Source organism: Dermacentor albipictus, chromosome 10 (genome assembly GCF_038994185.2).
Source record: "Dermacentor albipictus isolate Rhodes 1998 colony chromosome 10, USDA_Dalb.pri_finalv2, whole genome shotgun sequence".
Classification (NCBI taxonomy): domain Eukaryota; kingdom Metazoa; phylum Arthropoda; class Arachnida; order Ixodida; family Ixodidae; genus Dermacentor; species Dermacentor albipictus.
This window is the reverse complement of record NC_091830.1, coordinates 31699250-31715066: the sequence shown is the minus strand read 5'-3', so window position 1 is coordinate 31715066 and position 15817 is coordinate 31699250. Positions and strand designations below refer to the sequence as shown.

At 47.2% G+C, this 15817-nt stretch overlaps 1 protein-coding gene across 3 annotated transcripts; it reads left to right on the top strand.

The window, feature by feature from the left end:
• Positions 1 to 298: 298 nt before the first annotated feature.
• On the top strand, positions 299 to 13877 carry LOC135912231 (uncharacterized). Of its 3 annotated transcripts, none has more exons than XM_070527178.1 (8): positions 299 to 846; positions 4620 to 4866; positions 6492 to 6711; positions 8846 to 9094; positions 9414 to 9749; positions 11376 to 11444; positions 11602 to 11691; positions 13630 to 13877. In XM_070527178.1, exons 2-8 carry the CDS (start codon positions 4631 to 4633, stop codon positions 13744 to 13746), a joined length of 1317 nt encoding a protein of 438 aa, XP_070383279.1. In that variant the 5' UTR covers positions 299 to 846; positions 4620 to 4630; the 3' UTR covers positions 13747 to 13877. The 3 variants fall into 3 exon arrangements, with proteins under 3 accessions (XP_070383279.1, XP_070383276.1, XP_070383277.1); XM_070527175.1 differs by having other exon boundaries at positions 6492 to 6750; XM_070527176.1 differs by lacking the exon at positions 299 to 846 and adding an exon at positions 4491 to 4558 and having other exon boundaries at positions 6492 to 6750.
• Positions 13878 to 15817: the final 1940 nt, after the last annotated feature.

Below are 15817 nucleotides of genomic sequence, written 5' to 3'. Positions count from 1 at the left end.
AACGCTCATGTATTACGAGTGCGGGGAGACGAAAAGATTGTGTGTGTAGGGCCGCGGAGAGGGGGGGGGGGGAGGTGTTGAAGGGGCAGTGGGAGGAAAGGGTATGCGAGAGCTGCCGGCGCATAAATGAAGCAGGCAAACCGCGCCCCCTTGCACTGTGAGCAGTTCCGGGTACCATAGCAACAGCGGGCTTCCGCGTGCGCACGATGTTCGAGAGTCGGGTCAACAACGCAACAGGCGCTGAAAGGCACATCAGGGCCCTCGTTAATATTAAACCAAAGTGCGATCGAGGCAGCCAAGGGCGCCCGGGACTCTCGCTCACGAGGTGGCGCGTCGAAGAGACAAGAGTTGTGGCGGCGAATTGGGCAACGGGCCAATCTGCAGCCACGTAGCGGCCGATCTGTCTCTGCGGGGAAATGGGATCCGTACACCTCCTTGGACAACGGGACAATCTTCGTAGAACTCCGCCGACGATGGGAAAAGCTGTCACGCTACGTGGGTACGATGACTGAGGAAGAAAGGAAGGTCTGGCGATAACAGTGTTAGCGGCCGTTGTTTCACAATCGCTGCACGTTCGGGGCTTGGGGCTCTGCATCAAGAAGAAGGCGGACTGGCGTGGCGGGCTTTTGTCGGCGATCTCAACCGACGCGTGACGTCTTTTGAAGCGGTGGCTACTGAAGCGGTCTCCGTAGCGGCTACTGAGGCGTCTCTTCCCGTACATTGCGTTCTTTGCGAGCGACGCGTTGTCGTCGCTCGCGGTCTGCCCTTGGAGTTCGACGAGGGAGTGAAGCGAAAGTAAAAAAAAAAGAGGACGAATTGCGAAGAGCGGTAGAAGAAGCCCATCAGGTGAGGTTTCTTGTAGTTGGGGCTCATCCGATTTGTTCATAGTTGCATGAGCGCACCCCAGACGCACGGCGATCTATTTTACAGCTACCATCGTTGGTAGTGCCGCATGTCTTAGTGCGCAGCACATCCGTGTGCGTAGTAAATAGTGGACAGTGGAATCTATTTCAGTTCATTTGGGTTGGTCTGCACTCTTAGAGCAGTTTCAATTCTTTGGAATGCACATTTGTCCCACAACAACAATCGTCATCCATCTTGCGACCCTTTTATTTCTCTGACGCTGCGCGCCCAGTGATTCCAGGTCACGAACGGCATGCGCGTATCAGCTTGACATAACATTCTTGACAGGAAAGTACTCAGCGAGTGCATGGTATTGAACAAAGGAAACGCAAGGAAGAGAGACGACGACAGCACTCTAAAAAAAGTTTGCACCCTTTGGGGTGTATATCTGCCACACAACGATAATCGTCATCTGCCTTGCTTGCGTTTCCTTTCTTGAAAACGCCGCGCCCGCTACTTTCCTGTCGGCAATGCTTTGTTATGCTGATAACGCGCATGCCGTTCGTTACTGGGAAGTACCGGGCTCACAGCGTTAAAGAAAGGAAATGCGGACAAGACAGATTACGTTTATTGTTGTGTGGCAAGATACGACTCAAAGGGTGTAAACTTAGAGTATATTATTCGGGGACAAGATACGCCCCAAAAGGTGCGCGCTTTATCTTTACACTCTTAAAGAAATTTGCATCCTTCGTGGCTTGTTCCACAATGATAACCGTCATTTATCTTGGCCGCATTCCCTTTCTTTAACGCTGTGAGCCTGGTGCTTACAGATCACGAATGGCGTGAGTGTCATCAGCCTGACACCGCATCCTTGACAGGAAAGTATACAGCGAGTGCATGGTTTTGAACAAAGGGAACACAAACAAGACACACGACGACTACACTCTTAAAAAAGTTTACACCTCTTGGGGCTTATCTTGTCCCACAATAGTCGCCATCTGCCTTGCTTGCATTTCTTTTCTTGGGAACTCCGAGCTCGTTATTTTCTTGTCGAGGATGTTGTGTAACGCTGATAACGAGCACACTGTAAAATAATTTACACCCTTAGAAGTGAAAAGGGTGTAAATGTGTCTATAACTCCCGCCCTTAGGGGGTGATTTATATAACAGACACCCTAAGCGTGTGAGCTATAAACACATTTACACCTTCTTTTTACTCTTAAGGGTGTAAATTATTTTACAGTGCAAGCCACCTGTGACTTAGAGGTACCGGGTTCTCAACGTTAGAGAAAGAAAATGCTGGCAAGACAGATGACGATTATTGTTGTGGGACAAGATACGACCCAAAGCGTGTAAATTTTTTAAAGAGTGTGCTGTTTGAGGATAAGATACGCCCCAAAAGGTGGGCACGTTCTTGCGCTCTTAAAGAATATTACATCTTTTGGGGCTTACATTGCCCCACAGTGATGATCGTCATCTATTTTGTCCCCATTTGCTTTCTTTAACGCTGGAAGTCCGATATTTCCAGGCCACGAACGGCGGGCGAGTTATCAGCCTGACATAGCACTCTTGACAGGAAAGTACACAGCGAGCGCATGGTTTTGAACAAGCAAGACAGACGACGACTATTGTTTGGGAACAACATACGCCCCAAAAGGTGCCACTTTTTTACACTCTTAAAGAATATTACATCTTTTGGAGCTTATAATGTCCCACAACGATAATCGTCATTTAGCTTGCCCGCATTTACTTTCTTTAAACCTGAGCCCGGTACTTCCAGGTCTAGAACGGCATGTGTGTTATCAGCGTGGCATAGCATTCCCGACAGGAAAGTAGCGAGCGCAGAGTTTTCAAGAAACGAAACGGAAGCAAGGCAGATGATGACTATTGTTGTCGGACAAGATACGCCCCAAAGGGTGCAAACTCTTTTAAGAGTGTAGAGTATGTGTTTGTGAGACAGATATGTCCCAAAGGGTGTAAATTGTTTCTAGGGTGTGGCCAGCAGGTGCAGAGCGCAAAGGGGGCGTCACGGTGTCAATGCTAAAGCAGAATAAAAATCCGTGGTTCCCTCGCTCAGTCTTTTGTTAAAGGAAGGTTTTTTTGCGCAATGCTGTCTTGGGCCAAAGAGCGCCAGCTCGAAATTTCGAAAAGCGTACAGCCCACTGTCGAAAGGCACGAAGGCGCTAGGAGCATAGCCAAGCCAAGACAATGCGGTCGCTTATGTGCAGTGATGCATATATTTAGATTGATTGGGTGAAGTTTATTGTGCCTTAAGTATTGTGTTAGTTAAGTTGTGCTTGCTATGCAAAACTTCGGACGCCTTTTTTTTTCGCTGCTGCTCTTTGTTTTTCGCATGAAGTACTGAAACACTCGTGCTGTCTGTGTTTATGCGATCGTTCCGATGTATTGAAATTTGCAAAGGAAACGTTGGCCCCATTTCCGCCACTAATAATGTATGTTTTAAATTCAAAAAAGTGCAAATGGTACTTTTGAGAAAATATATATTCTCCTTCGATTATTTGTTTTTTAGGAAACACGATATAACAGCACTCAATCAGCTTAGACTAGTGAAGCACTTCTTCAAAGCCTCATTTTTATTCTTTCGGCAGGAAAAGATTGACTGTTATTGCAAAGGATCAACGCCAAACTTTCTATTTTTCTTTTATCAATCCTTAGCAATCTCAGCGCCGGCACGTTAGTGTGACGTCAATGATTTTAAAGTATTGTCTCGAATGTATGGCCACTTTAGCGCAGCAAAATTATTTAATCTTTCTTGGTCAATTCCTCGACTCCATTACAATGCATTATAGTCCTTCCTGACCGATAAAACATTACCTAGATGCGAACAGAGGCTGTCCAAAGTTTGTGACATTACGGCGAGATGGTGCTGGTAACTTCGATACTGCATCGTCGCCCGTCTTAAAGTGCCCGTGAAACCATTTTGACGACTGTACGAACCTAGGTTGTGAGTCGTTAGGGTAGCTCCTCCGGATCATTATGTGACATCCTTAAGCGCTCCGCGTAAAGTATGTAATTTATAATAAGGTTCTAAATATTTCCATCGCTACCGATCGCAGCGGCATGCACTGCTCCCCTGAGTTTTAAGCCGCTTCGTTACAATCTATGTACCTGGTGCACATGACGTCCGTTGGGCGAACTATCTGATTGGCTACCGAGGTTGCGTCATCAATAATGTTTCTAACTTTGTGGTGTGCAAGTGTTGCTCGTAATAGTTGGAATGTTGGTTCAGTTGTTTCTACAAAGCTGCAACAGGAAGAGAATATACGATGACAATTTCATGTCCTAGCGCGCTGAAACCGCGAATGTCATCACAAAGAATGCTCAAGCACGGTGACTCCGTTGGCGTTCTTGACAAATCGCGCCGTGGTGGGCACCGGAGGTGCCCTGGTGCGCCATTTCACCCAATCACCGTCGGCCCAGAGCACCCTGACGCACACCTGAACGATTTGTCGAGAGTACCATAAGTAAAAAAGCAAAGAGCAGCGGCGACATAGGACAGCTCTGTTTAACCGAAGATTGAGTGGATATAAATAGGCTCTGAACCAACATTAGCTTGTAGAATAGAAAACAGAGATTGGCGGGAAACACGATCAAATGCATTTGCGAGGTCAACTTAAGTAGTATCGACGGAACGGCGGCAATGGACAGCGGCACAGCTGACCACGCGTGATACTGCGGCCGCACATAGTCAATTGGTAATACAGCTGAGGCTCGACAGTCCGTTTCCATTTATAATCTCCTCATTTTTCTCTCTAGCCGGGCGTTTGATGAGCCTGACGATGAAGGATTCCCCTACTAACCACGTCGCAACGAAAGAGCCAGCGACGAATGCCGCTACCGTGGACATGTCTCCCGCGTGTGGCGATGTTCAAGGTGCATTCAAGGAGCACAAGCACAAGCCCAGTCAACACAGCAACATGCTGCGCAGCTTTGCCCTCCAGGCCCGCATCTGTCGCCTCTGTGGCTGCCTCTTCGTCAGAGACATGTTCGCTAAGCCACCCAAGTAAGAAGGTCATCCCTATTACTATCAGAGGCTTATTCTAGCCTCATTCAGTCAGTCCTATATGTACGTCACTCAATAAGTCAGTTCGGTCGGTTGGTCGGTCACTCCAATTCAGTCAGTAATAGAATCGCTCCATCAGTCATTCAATGTCTTATTTCAGTGTCAGTGCCAATAGCAGTGCCATTTCACAGGCAGAAAAGTTGCAAATGAAAGATATCTGATCAACCATCTTTCTTTTTTAGCGTTAACAGAAGTCTTTAAAATCACCTGTAGCATGTAAAACGCATGTACTTATTGAGCTGCATTACTAGAAGAGTGGGCCGTTACTTGCACTGGAAATCAAAATGCGTAAGGGGGTAAATGCGTAAGTAATCAACTAAACTTCATTAAATCAACTTTTTCCTAATTACTTCGCTCATATGTTGCACTATACAAATTGGAGCCGGTAATTTCAAAACACACATCCACTTAGAACGAATTTCGATAATAGCGCCATTTGTGAGATACGGGTTGCTAAAGTTGGGGTAAAAATCCACTGCTGCGTCACCTATTGTTTAAAAAAAAGACGCATTTTTATGTTTACTGGAACATCAATGTAGTTCGTCGCAAACTTTGGGAGCGCATATCTCGGAAGTGGTGTCACGCTCAGAATTCATTGTAAGTGGATATGACATTCAAAGTCACCAGCTAAAATTCGTAAATATATGCGCCGTAAAAGAATTTGTGTAATAGTTAGTTAATGAAACATTGTTAAATTATCAAATATTATTTCTATTTTTTGTGCGATTAATGTCCGCCTCTGAAAGTAACCTAGCTCACGAAGTATAATTGCGACGCATGTCATCGGTGATCTTTAAAAATTTTGTCAGCGCCGAAGCCATTGCGCATGTCGATGACGCTACTGGCCCTTTCCAAGGCCACGTGACCGCTGCTATCTTATCATTGACAGCCATATCCCCGCCTGGCCTAAAGTGCATGTTATTAAAGAATTACTGGGTTTTACGTGCCAAAACCACTTTCTGATAATGAGGCACGCCGTAGTGGAGGACTCCGGAAATTTCGACCACCTGGGGTTCCTTAACGTGCCCCTAAATCTAAGTGCACGGGTGTTTTCGCATTTCGCCCCCATCGGAATGCGGCCGCCGTGTCCGGGATTCGATCCCGCGACCTTGTGCTCAGCAGCCTAACACCACAGCCACTGAGCAACCACGGTGGGTTAGAGTGCATGTTGTGTCGCCCAGGTCTCCCAAAGTGGTGTGGCTCCACTGGTGGCAGCGCAAGCTAAATATTGTCACGTGGTGGTGACGTTGAACACAGTAGCAAATACTGAGCAACCACGGCGGGTTTAAGTGCATGCTGTGTCGCCCAGGTCTCCCAAAGTGGTATGGCTCCACTGGTGGCAGCGCAAGCTAAATATTGTCACGTGGTGGTGACGTTGAACACAGTAGCAAATACTGAGCAACCACGGCGGGTTTAAGTGCATGCTGTGTCGCCCAGGTCTCCCAAAGTGGTATGGCTCCACTGGTGGCAGCGCAAGCTAAATATTGTCACGTGGTGGTGACGTTGAACACAGTAGCAAATACTGAGCAACCACGGCGGGTTAAAGTGCATGTTGTGTCGCCCAGGTCTCCGAAAGTGGTGTGGCTCCACTGGTACACCCTGTACGCCGCGGCGTGCTTGGCTTTCTTCCTGTGGTTCGAGACGGACGTGGTCACGCGGCACGCCATCGAGCTGAGCGACACCCAGCGCTTCTTCACCAAGTCGCTCCTCGTGCTGCTGCACGTCGTGATCATCATCAAAGCCTGCTGCAATTTCCTCACCATGGCGGTCGGCGCCCGGAGAATGGTCGAGTTTCTGCAGAAGGCCGATGCCTTCGAGAAAGAGGCGAGCCTCTCGTGCTGTTCATGAATGCGAAAATTTTCTTTTAATTGCTCGCCACAGATAACATAATCTTTGAGCCCGATTACGGAACATATTTGTTAAGATCTCTTGTGACAGATGACATAGTCTTTGAGCCCGATTACTCGAGAGACGCGGACCTTATTTGCATGTGAAATCAAAGGGCATGATCGACTAATTAGCATAATTCCAGTAATTAAGTATTTAACTAACTTACGGCAAATAAAACAATTTTTCATCCCTGCTGCAGCCAGCGTCTGGAAGTGCGAGGCTAGTCGATTTGATTTCAGCGACTTCTTTCCTCTCTTTTTCCCCATAACTCTGTACCAATTGTCTGCGGAAATGAACTATTATTAAAGACAAGGTCTTTCTTGGCGAGTTACCTGCACTTTTCCGTATCGGGTGTATTCCATGGACCGATAACACTGATAGCGCAAGCTAAAAATGTGCGCCGATCGCGAAGACAGATCAGGTACCGGTGCTCCCGGTGGTATCGGTACCTGCGGTTATATCATGTGGTATTGGTGGTATCGGTGCAAGTGGTACCACCATGCGGTACTCCCGCACAGTGGCAGCACCGGTGGTAAAGGAAGCGTTCTCGCATTCTTCCTTCGTGACAGCTATAGCGTACTAAGACGATGTCGTTGAGACGTTACGCCACTGGTCGAAGAGACAGACTGTCGTTTGAGACACTGTGGGCGTCTCACAATAAATTGTATGCTTCCTGCACCCCCCATTCTCACGCCCAATTCGTTGGAATTGGGCGTGAGATTGGGCGCTCAAGAGGCTGTGTTTCATCGACTTCAACCAGAGGTGAAATCGCCTTCCAATCGTTTGTTGTTGTTGTTGTTGTTGTTGTTGTTGTTGTTGTTGTTGTTGTTGTTGTTGTTGTTGTTGTTGTTGTTGTTGTTGTTGTTGTTGTTGTTGTTTACGAACTGTAGCCAGTGAGTTGGCAAGGCGCATCAGCTTGGAACAAATTGTCAGGATGACATCAGTTTCAAGATAATCATTCTCAATGTGCACGACGAAGTACAATGGCGTGCCGGTTATTTTCGTGCTTGAATGCGTGAAATGGCATTTCTTTGAAAAAACATAAGTAGGCCAACAGCGCATCTTTTAGCGCAACTTTGACGGCGGATACCTCGAAGCCTGTGCCATCCTCTGAACATGTTGCAAGGCCTTGCAAGCTCATCGACGACAATTCGTAAATTGCAATATGCACCACATTGCAATCATCTAGAAACTTAATTAGTAATGGTTTCATAATTAGTCATTTACGCAAATTCATTCATTGCGCAATTTCCGCGTCTTTGTAGCAGTCTAGTTCAATGGTCAGAATTTTGCTTTCTGATGCAGGCAATTTTTGAGAAGTCGATGCCGAGAGAACACTCAGACACGATAGTTGCATCGTGAACAGTTTGTGTGTAGGCTTGAGGCGCTCTTAAATGTTTAAACTGGTAGCAGAACTACAGCTTCGCAAAACGTTTTGTTGGGCTAGTTTGCTTGCTCATCGCGAACTTGACAGCAACGTTCGTCTAGTAGCATCTGCGTTAACTGAGTTTTCATTTTCTGGGCTACATTTTTCGTACTTGGCATCAGCAAGCTGTCAAAGCACTGGGAAAAAAAGAAATAACTGGTGCCCCTAAAAGTGTTCCCTCCCTGCTTATCCCATGTTGACTACGTAATCGTTATTTTTCTCCAGAAAAAAAAATTGTCTTTTTATTTGCCTCTATACGCTTATTGTGTACCGATTTTCTCATATACTGCCCATGCGAGTTCTGTATTCTACACATCTGATTTACGGATACATTTTCAACTGGAATAGCTACAGTCTTTTATTTCTTGTAGTGCAACGGTGAGAATTAATTACCGAACCCCAACCTCAACAGTGATCTCGACAATCGGCGTTGAAACACGTGCACCTTCAGTTTTAACAAAATAAGAGGACTTGGGGGATAACAGATCTCCCATTCCTGCTGAGTTTTTTTTTTCTTTTGCTTCTTCGTCATAGCGAAAAGCAGAAGCAGTCTCACAATGCAGCCAATGAAATATTCTATGCCTACGTCTTCGCTTCAAAAAGGTCGGCATCCCGTCCTGCCTGTGCTGCGGCCAGAGGAACTTTCTCTGGACCGACATTGGCGGCATCGTCACTTTCACCGCGTACTTCATCAGCTACACCACAGCCCTGTTCCACCAGGAACACAAGGTCGACCACGACGGCCTGCTGAGCACGCGCGAGATTGTGGAACGGTTTTGCGGGTTCGTCGCCGCCTTGCTGTTCTTCACGTACGACAACGTCAACTTCGTCGCGCTCAGACACTCAGCGGAGGTCAGTCACTCACTCACGCACTCGCTCGCTTCATTCATTCATTCAGTCTGGCTGACTGACTGACTGGGTTGACTACAGTCAGTCAGTGACTCCATCATCAATCAGTGACTGCAGACAGTCCAGTCAATGTCAATCAGTGACTCCATCATCAGTCAATGACTCCAGACAGTCCAGTCAGTCAGTCAATCGCTAATTCATTCGCTACATCACTAATTCAGCAGAAGTAACTAAAATTGAGTTTTGGAAGAACGCCGAATAAATACAAACTATTTAATGTTTATTTCTTCAATGTCCGTTTACAATGCGTTTCTGTCCTTAGGTTTTGGAACGTTACGTGCTGTACCTCAAACACTGCATCGACGGGTTCGTCGGCTGCAAAGTGATCGGCTGCGAAAAAGAGGCCGCGCAGAAGATCCAGGCGGTGCGCCTGCGCCTCTGCACCGTGCTCGAGCTGAAGAGCGACATCAACGCCATCTGGCAGAGGTCGATCGTGGTCTCCAGCGTGGGGCTTCTCCTGGTCACGTGCATATCTCTCTACACCGTCATCACAGAGGGGCTGAGGAAGACGGAGCTGTGGATAGCCATCGGCTACTCGGCCTTCACGTCGTACGAGTTTCTCGAGTTGGCCAGAGTGAGCCAGTCCCTGTCTAATGCAGTGAGTGTAGGCGATTTTACGACCACTTCCAGAAGCCGCGCATTTTGTAACGATGCATTTCATAAATAGATTTAGCGTGTCGGGTATGCCGGTATGGACCCTTTTCACGGCGATCCTGTGGACGCTGCCATGTTTGATCACGCGGTGAGGGGCCCATTGTTTGCCTCAGCTGCCTCGGTTGCCTCTGTGTTTACAATGTAAGTAACGTGACATCGGTGTGGCTCTGCAAAGCTCTGTTTCGGCGGATATCGTAGATGGTGACAGATGCCTTTTAGCTTATACGAACTTGTCAAACTAGTTACCTTTTTGCAATAATTGAAAAAAAAATTTTGAGAATTACTGAGCCAAGTCTGTGAATTATTTCAATTACTCGAGCTGGCATTTTAAGTTTTTGATTGAAGATAACTTCTACAACTTTTCTCTCTAACTCATCAGCCATCTCCACAGTACATTCGATTAAACCATGAATGTTGAGTACGTTGTTTCGCGACCTCTGCGTGTTCTCCAAGTCGTCTACTTTTTAACGAGGGGTGCCAGTGCATCGCGCTGAGTTGAGATTCTCTTTTTTTTCTCATTACTGTATCCGACTCTATAACTAGTTCAAAATAGCTCTTGGTCCATCCTTTCAATTCTTTTATCAAGAGCAGTCATATTGTTTCGATTTCGTTCTGGTTCGTTTGGGTATTCTGCACGGTAGAGTCGATTTTATTTTGGCCAGTGGTCAGCTACATCAACAGTCCTTTTTTCCGGCGAACCAGGGTTAGACTCAAAGTCTCCACAGATCAAAATGTATTTCGGCAAGAACGCAACAAATGAAAACCTGCATTTAACAAAAAAAAAATCTCAGTTTCGCTGGAAAGGCGAAGCATCGATTGCGATACCAAATTAGTCTACAACCATACGAAATAAGGAAAGTAGGTTTATCAGCCATATAAATCTGTAAACGTTCGCTTACTAAATAAATTAACAAGAGTGGTGTCGCGCACGCACACGAAAACATGAACGCATCTCACTCGATGACCGCACACACTCGCTGACAAAACACTGGAGTGACAAAGCGCGGCAGCAGCTGCAAGCCGTTTGGATCTTCGTGCTGCCTCTCGCTTCAACGCGAACTAAGCGACGAGAACAGCGCTCACACGAAGCTATGAAACATCAGTGCAACTAGACTCTACGCAAATCCGATTGCTTTCTAGATAGGGCCCACGCAGCCGCGCGCGGCCGCGGCATACGCAGCCGCCGCCGGAGTAGAACGCCCCTTCCCTAGCACACTTAGTCATGACTGTTGCTGCTTTCGTCCTCATACGCACTGCGCGGCCGCGGCATACGCAGCCACCGCCGGAGTAGAACGCCCCTTCCCTAGCACTATAGTCACCACTGTTGCTGCTTTCGTCCTCATAGGCACTGCGCGGCCGCGGCATACGCAGCCACCGCCGGAGTAGAACGCCCTTTCCCTATAGCACCCTTAGTAACCACTGTTGCTGCTTTCTTCATCGTACGCACTGTTATTTATTGCCTCGCTGGCTTAAGGTAGGGGAGCTCCGTGGAGAAACTATGACATAGGCTTCGTTCATGTCACGTGCCTGCACACCAAGGCCCGCACTTTCCGCATTTGCTTCGCTGCAGCTCCAGGCGATCAAGGATTCCTGCCGAAAGACACCGACCATGGACAGCACAACAGCCTACAGTCATCAGGTGTGACATCTTCGTATATATGCACGCGCTGGCATAGGCGGCTTAAATATGATGACCACCATGCTACCTTCTTTCGTAATGGCTAAACATTTGTTATAACTTGGATCGTTATACGTGGACTCGACTGTAGCTGAAATTGATATGCCTATTCCGGCAGGTCGAATACTTGCACAGCACGATCAACCCTGACGACATCAGCCTCAACGGAAGCGACTTCTTCAAAATTAACTTGTCACTTCTCGTTTCGGTAAGTATAATCAACGCTCGCCGTAGACGCGGTGAGAAATAATCCGCGACTAAGTGCACCTTCTCCGAAACGCAGAACACGTCGCGCTTCTTAAAAACACTGTCTAGGTAACTTTGTTATACGAAAAGAAAACAAGCCTCACTGAAACAACACGATGTAACAATATTTAGCTAACATTTACGGCTTGTAAACTATCAAAACGAACCAAACTCAGAAGGCCCACCCAATCACGCAAGGTGCAAGTATGGTGCCGACGCAATTGACCGATAAAGAGCTGGTATTCCTATCGGAGGAGCCTCGATCTGGCCTCCGAGCTATCGCCAAACAAATCAAATATGTCGTCACCAATACCTTAGACGGCGTAATCAATTTCTGGTCAAACGAGAACGTCAAGGAACCAGCAGCGGCAATTATTGTATGTGGAATTCTAACCGCGTTTCGAAACAGACTTCCAGCCCAAATATTTAAAAGAACAGCGAAGCATCAACAGCCTAGGTTAATGATCAATCTCTCTGTCCTAGAAGAGCAACGTAGGCGTGAATAAGAAAATCACGCTAAGTATACATCTTGCTCTGCCTATTCTAAATCACCTACAAAACATTTTTTACGAGGCGTTGGTGCATTACCACGCCGACCATGCAGCAGAGCCCTGCAGTGCGAATAGGACGAGGTAGAGAAGCAAATGCTGTGCTATAGCTGTTGGTCGCTCATACTGAGCTAACACGCTTATATATATATTTGTATGGAGCTGGGCAGGCGATGTGATAGGTAGGGCAGATAACTGGTGGACTATCACAGTTACGGAATGGGTACTACGGGGAAGAGAATCGCAGTCGAAGATGCCAGAATAGGTAGACTGAACAAAATTGGAAATTTGCCAGCACAAGTTGGAATCAGCTAGCGCAAGTCAAAGGTAATAGGCGATCGCTGGAAGAGGCCTTCGCCCGAAAAAACAGTGGACATAAAAACAGGCTGTTGCGGCTGATGATGACGATGACGGTGACGTTACATTTGTAAAATACACTCTCTTTGGACGTACGTGCGATCCCCGTCACACTTCGGTGGGCATTCTGGGCATCGATAGTCGTACCTGTCACAACGTATTTTATAGTGAAGTGTTTTTATCGGCTGCTGCCAAAGTCACAGAAGCGAGTGGGTATATTGCATTCCTTCGGAGCGTATCACCTTAACAGTGGAGCAAAGCTGTGTGGTAGGCCAAACACAATATTCACGTGACCACCACGTGGCACGGAGTGCATGGTGTAGTAATCTGTTGTTCATCAATTACATTTTTTAATAGAGGAACTTACTGATGGCAGCACTGCAACTGTCTAGGAGAGTCTGATGACGCCTGAACGGTGATCAGCATACGCGAGTATATATGAGGTAAGGTTTGGAAGTAAAGGAATGCAGAAAGTATATTATAGGAGGAGGAGTAAAAGACTATCTGCAAAATTATATACAGTGTCCGTGACTCTGTATATAAGTCGCACCAGAGTTCACGTGCGAGCAAAACAGAAAGCAGGGCTCTATTTAGGTTAAGGTCTCTTCTTTCAATGAGGTGTCGTACCAATTACAGCTTCTAGACTTCTTTTTTTTCGTGTGACGCGATCAAGTGTTCGAACCGGGCGAATTATCCGATAAAACGAATCAAAAGGGGCAGCCTGTGCGTGACACCAGATCTCGCGTGTGAGCAGGCGGCTGCGTAAAATGAAGGCCGTTTTCTCGTACACTCGAATACCGCGCAGCAACCTGCATACGTTGCTCGTCTGTGAGTGGTTGCGAGAGTGCGGAGAAGGCCTCGCGGGCTGTCGCGCTACTCGTGCATTGAGTTAATTACTTTTCTGCAGGCGAGCCATTTCGAACCATTCGTCTCGTCTTTGCACGTGTACTGCCACGCCGCTCACACGACCTTTTTGTCACACTCGCACTCCACAGATGGCGGGTTCCATTATAACGTACACGGTCATACTGGTCCAGACAAGCCCGGAATACGAGGCGACACCGACATGCCAGCCTGCCATCGAGGCTACGACCACGCCCGCCATTACGTGATGAAGCCCCGTGGCGAATAAAAACGTGTCCGAGCTTCGCTTTTTGCTTATTACGATCGCAGGGTACGCGATACACTGTCCTTTATTTGTTTTTGTTTCTTTCTTTTTGTGCCAGCCAAGAGACAAACAATTAACCTGCCTATGAATGTGTATCATCCAACGGTATGTGTGTGTATGCGCGCTTGTGCGTGCGTGCGTGTGAGTATGTGTGTGTTTGTTCTTTTCTCCTGTTCAACTGCTGTAGCGTTTGTCGTTTGATTTCGTAATTCCGCAGCGAATAGAACCATTGGCCAGCACATCTGTAGCGGTGCCGGGACGTTCTCCTGCAACCACGGCAAGGGGAGAGAGCGGCGGAATAAGAGGAGAGCTGTCCGTTCCGAGCGCTCCACCACAGGTTCAGATTCATTTTTATTTTTTCGTTAACGGTACATCTGTAAATACCTTATACAGAAAGAGGCCCCACAGTTAGAAACTGCAGCGGGACCTCTTGTTCTTAGCTACGGAGGAATACATCAACGAAGAGGCGCCAATTGGGATTAAAAATAGATAGAAAAAAACGTTTACAGAAGTTGTACAACATTGAAGCAGTAAACCTTAGCACATCCTAACGCCAAAAAGACACCGTACAGCCTCCAACTGGAGGCTAGCAGTATGTATGAAATAAATATATAGAGTAAGCACAGAAATATAGGCAAATAGGTTGGGATGCAGTTTACAAAGTTGCAAATATAAGTTGTAAGTGAACGCTTGCACGATGATAACGTTGGTGAAGATTTAATTTACATGAGCCGGCAAAGTGCTCCAACTTTTCACACCAGCAAAAGAAACAGTTTGCCGTAGCTGCCGCGTGCTTTCTGGAGGTAATAGATTACCACAGTGTGCTCCACAGCAGCTCAACATTCAGACACCCTGAAGCCCTCGTGCGACAGCACTGGCCGGCAGCCCGATGGCCCCTTGTCTACGACGGAGCCTAGTCGAATCTCCACATTGTAGCTAGCTCATTGCCTACTTTCACTGACCTCTAGAATAAAAAAAAATTAAATAATGGGGTTTTACGTGCCAAAACCACTTTCTGATTATGAGGCACGCCGTAGTGGAGGGACTCCGGAAATTTAGACCACCTGGGGTTCTTTAACGTGCACCTAAATCTAGGTACACGGGTGTTTTCGCATTTCGCCCCCATCGAAATGCGGCCGCCGTGGCCGGGATACGATCCCGCGACCTAGTGCTCAGCAGCCTAACACCATAGCCACTGAGCAACCACGGCGGGTTGCCTCTAGAAGAGAGCTACAAGAATTCTACGAAATATCTATTTTTGCCGTTGCAAATACCACATCTGGAACTCGCAATCGACTTCGTGAGAACTACACTTGCTTCGAATGCTTTATTTTAATTTCATATATCTACTGTTTGGGTTAAATGCAGTGCTCTCGAACAATCGACCCCGAAAAGAGGTGAAAGGTCCAAAGGAAGCTATCCGCTTCAAACAAAAAGAAAGACAGAAAGAAAGAAAGAAAGAACCGAACGTCCTCGGCTGGCAGCGGAGCTGCGCCGCACTAAGTGTGCCGTGCACTGCGAGCCCAATCAACACCACCTAGATAGCACAAGGGCTGTTTACTCCGATCCATGACGTCACGCTACCTGGCCCGAAATTTCTACTCACAAGGCTGGCGTGATGAAAGCGGTGACATCAAAATCACTGTTGCCTACTCGGGAGCATCCCCATTAGGTTCTATGGCAGTCGGGCCATGGAGGTAGCGTGACGTCATGGATCGGAGTGAAAAGTCCTTGTGCTATCTAGGTGGTGTTGGCCCAATACGGTTCCTGGGAAGCGCGAGGGAAGCATAGACCGCGTCAAGTAATGGCGGCAGGTCTGTTTTGGTGCTTTGCAGCTGCGCAAAGCGTTCGTGTATGAATAATTAACGGCCCTTCCGTACCGAACAACAAAAGACTGTCGTCGATATTGGGCGCGCGTGCCATAACGATCTCAAGAGAACAAAGCACCTGCTGCCGCTGTGATTATGCGAGCACAAAAAACAAAGGTGTTGGATAATAATAATAATAATGCCTTT

What these genes read in the sequence shown, in the direction of transcription:
- LOC135912231 (XM_070527175.1), top strand. Translation starts at nt 4,631, where the DNA reads ATGAGCCTGACGATGAAGGATTCCCCTACTAACCACGTCGCAACGAAA. An exon ending in CCGATGCCTTCGAGAAAGAG is followed by an intron (nt 6,751 to 8,845) that starts GCGAGCCTCTCG and finishes CGCTTCAAAAAG; the next exon opens with GTCGGCATCCCGTCCTGCCT. An exon ending in GCCAGTCCCTGTCTAATGCA is followed by an intron (nt 9,750 to 11,375) that starts GTGAGTGTAGGC and finishes GCTTCGCTGCAG; the next exon opens with CTCCAGGCGATCAAGGATTC.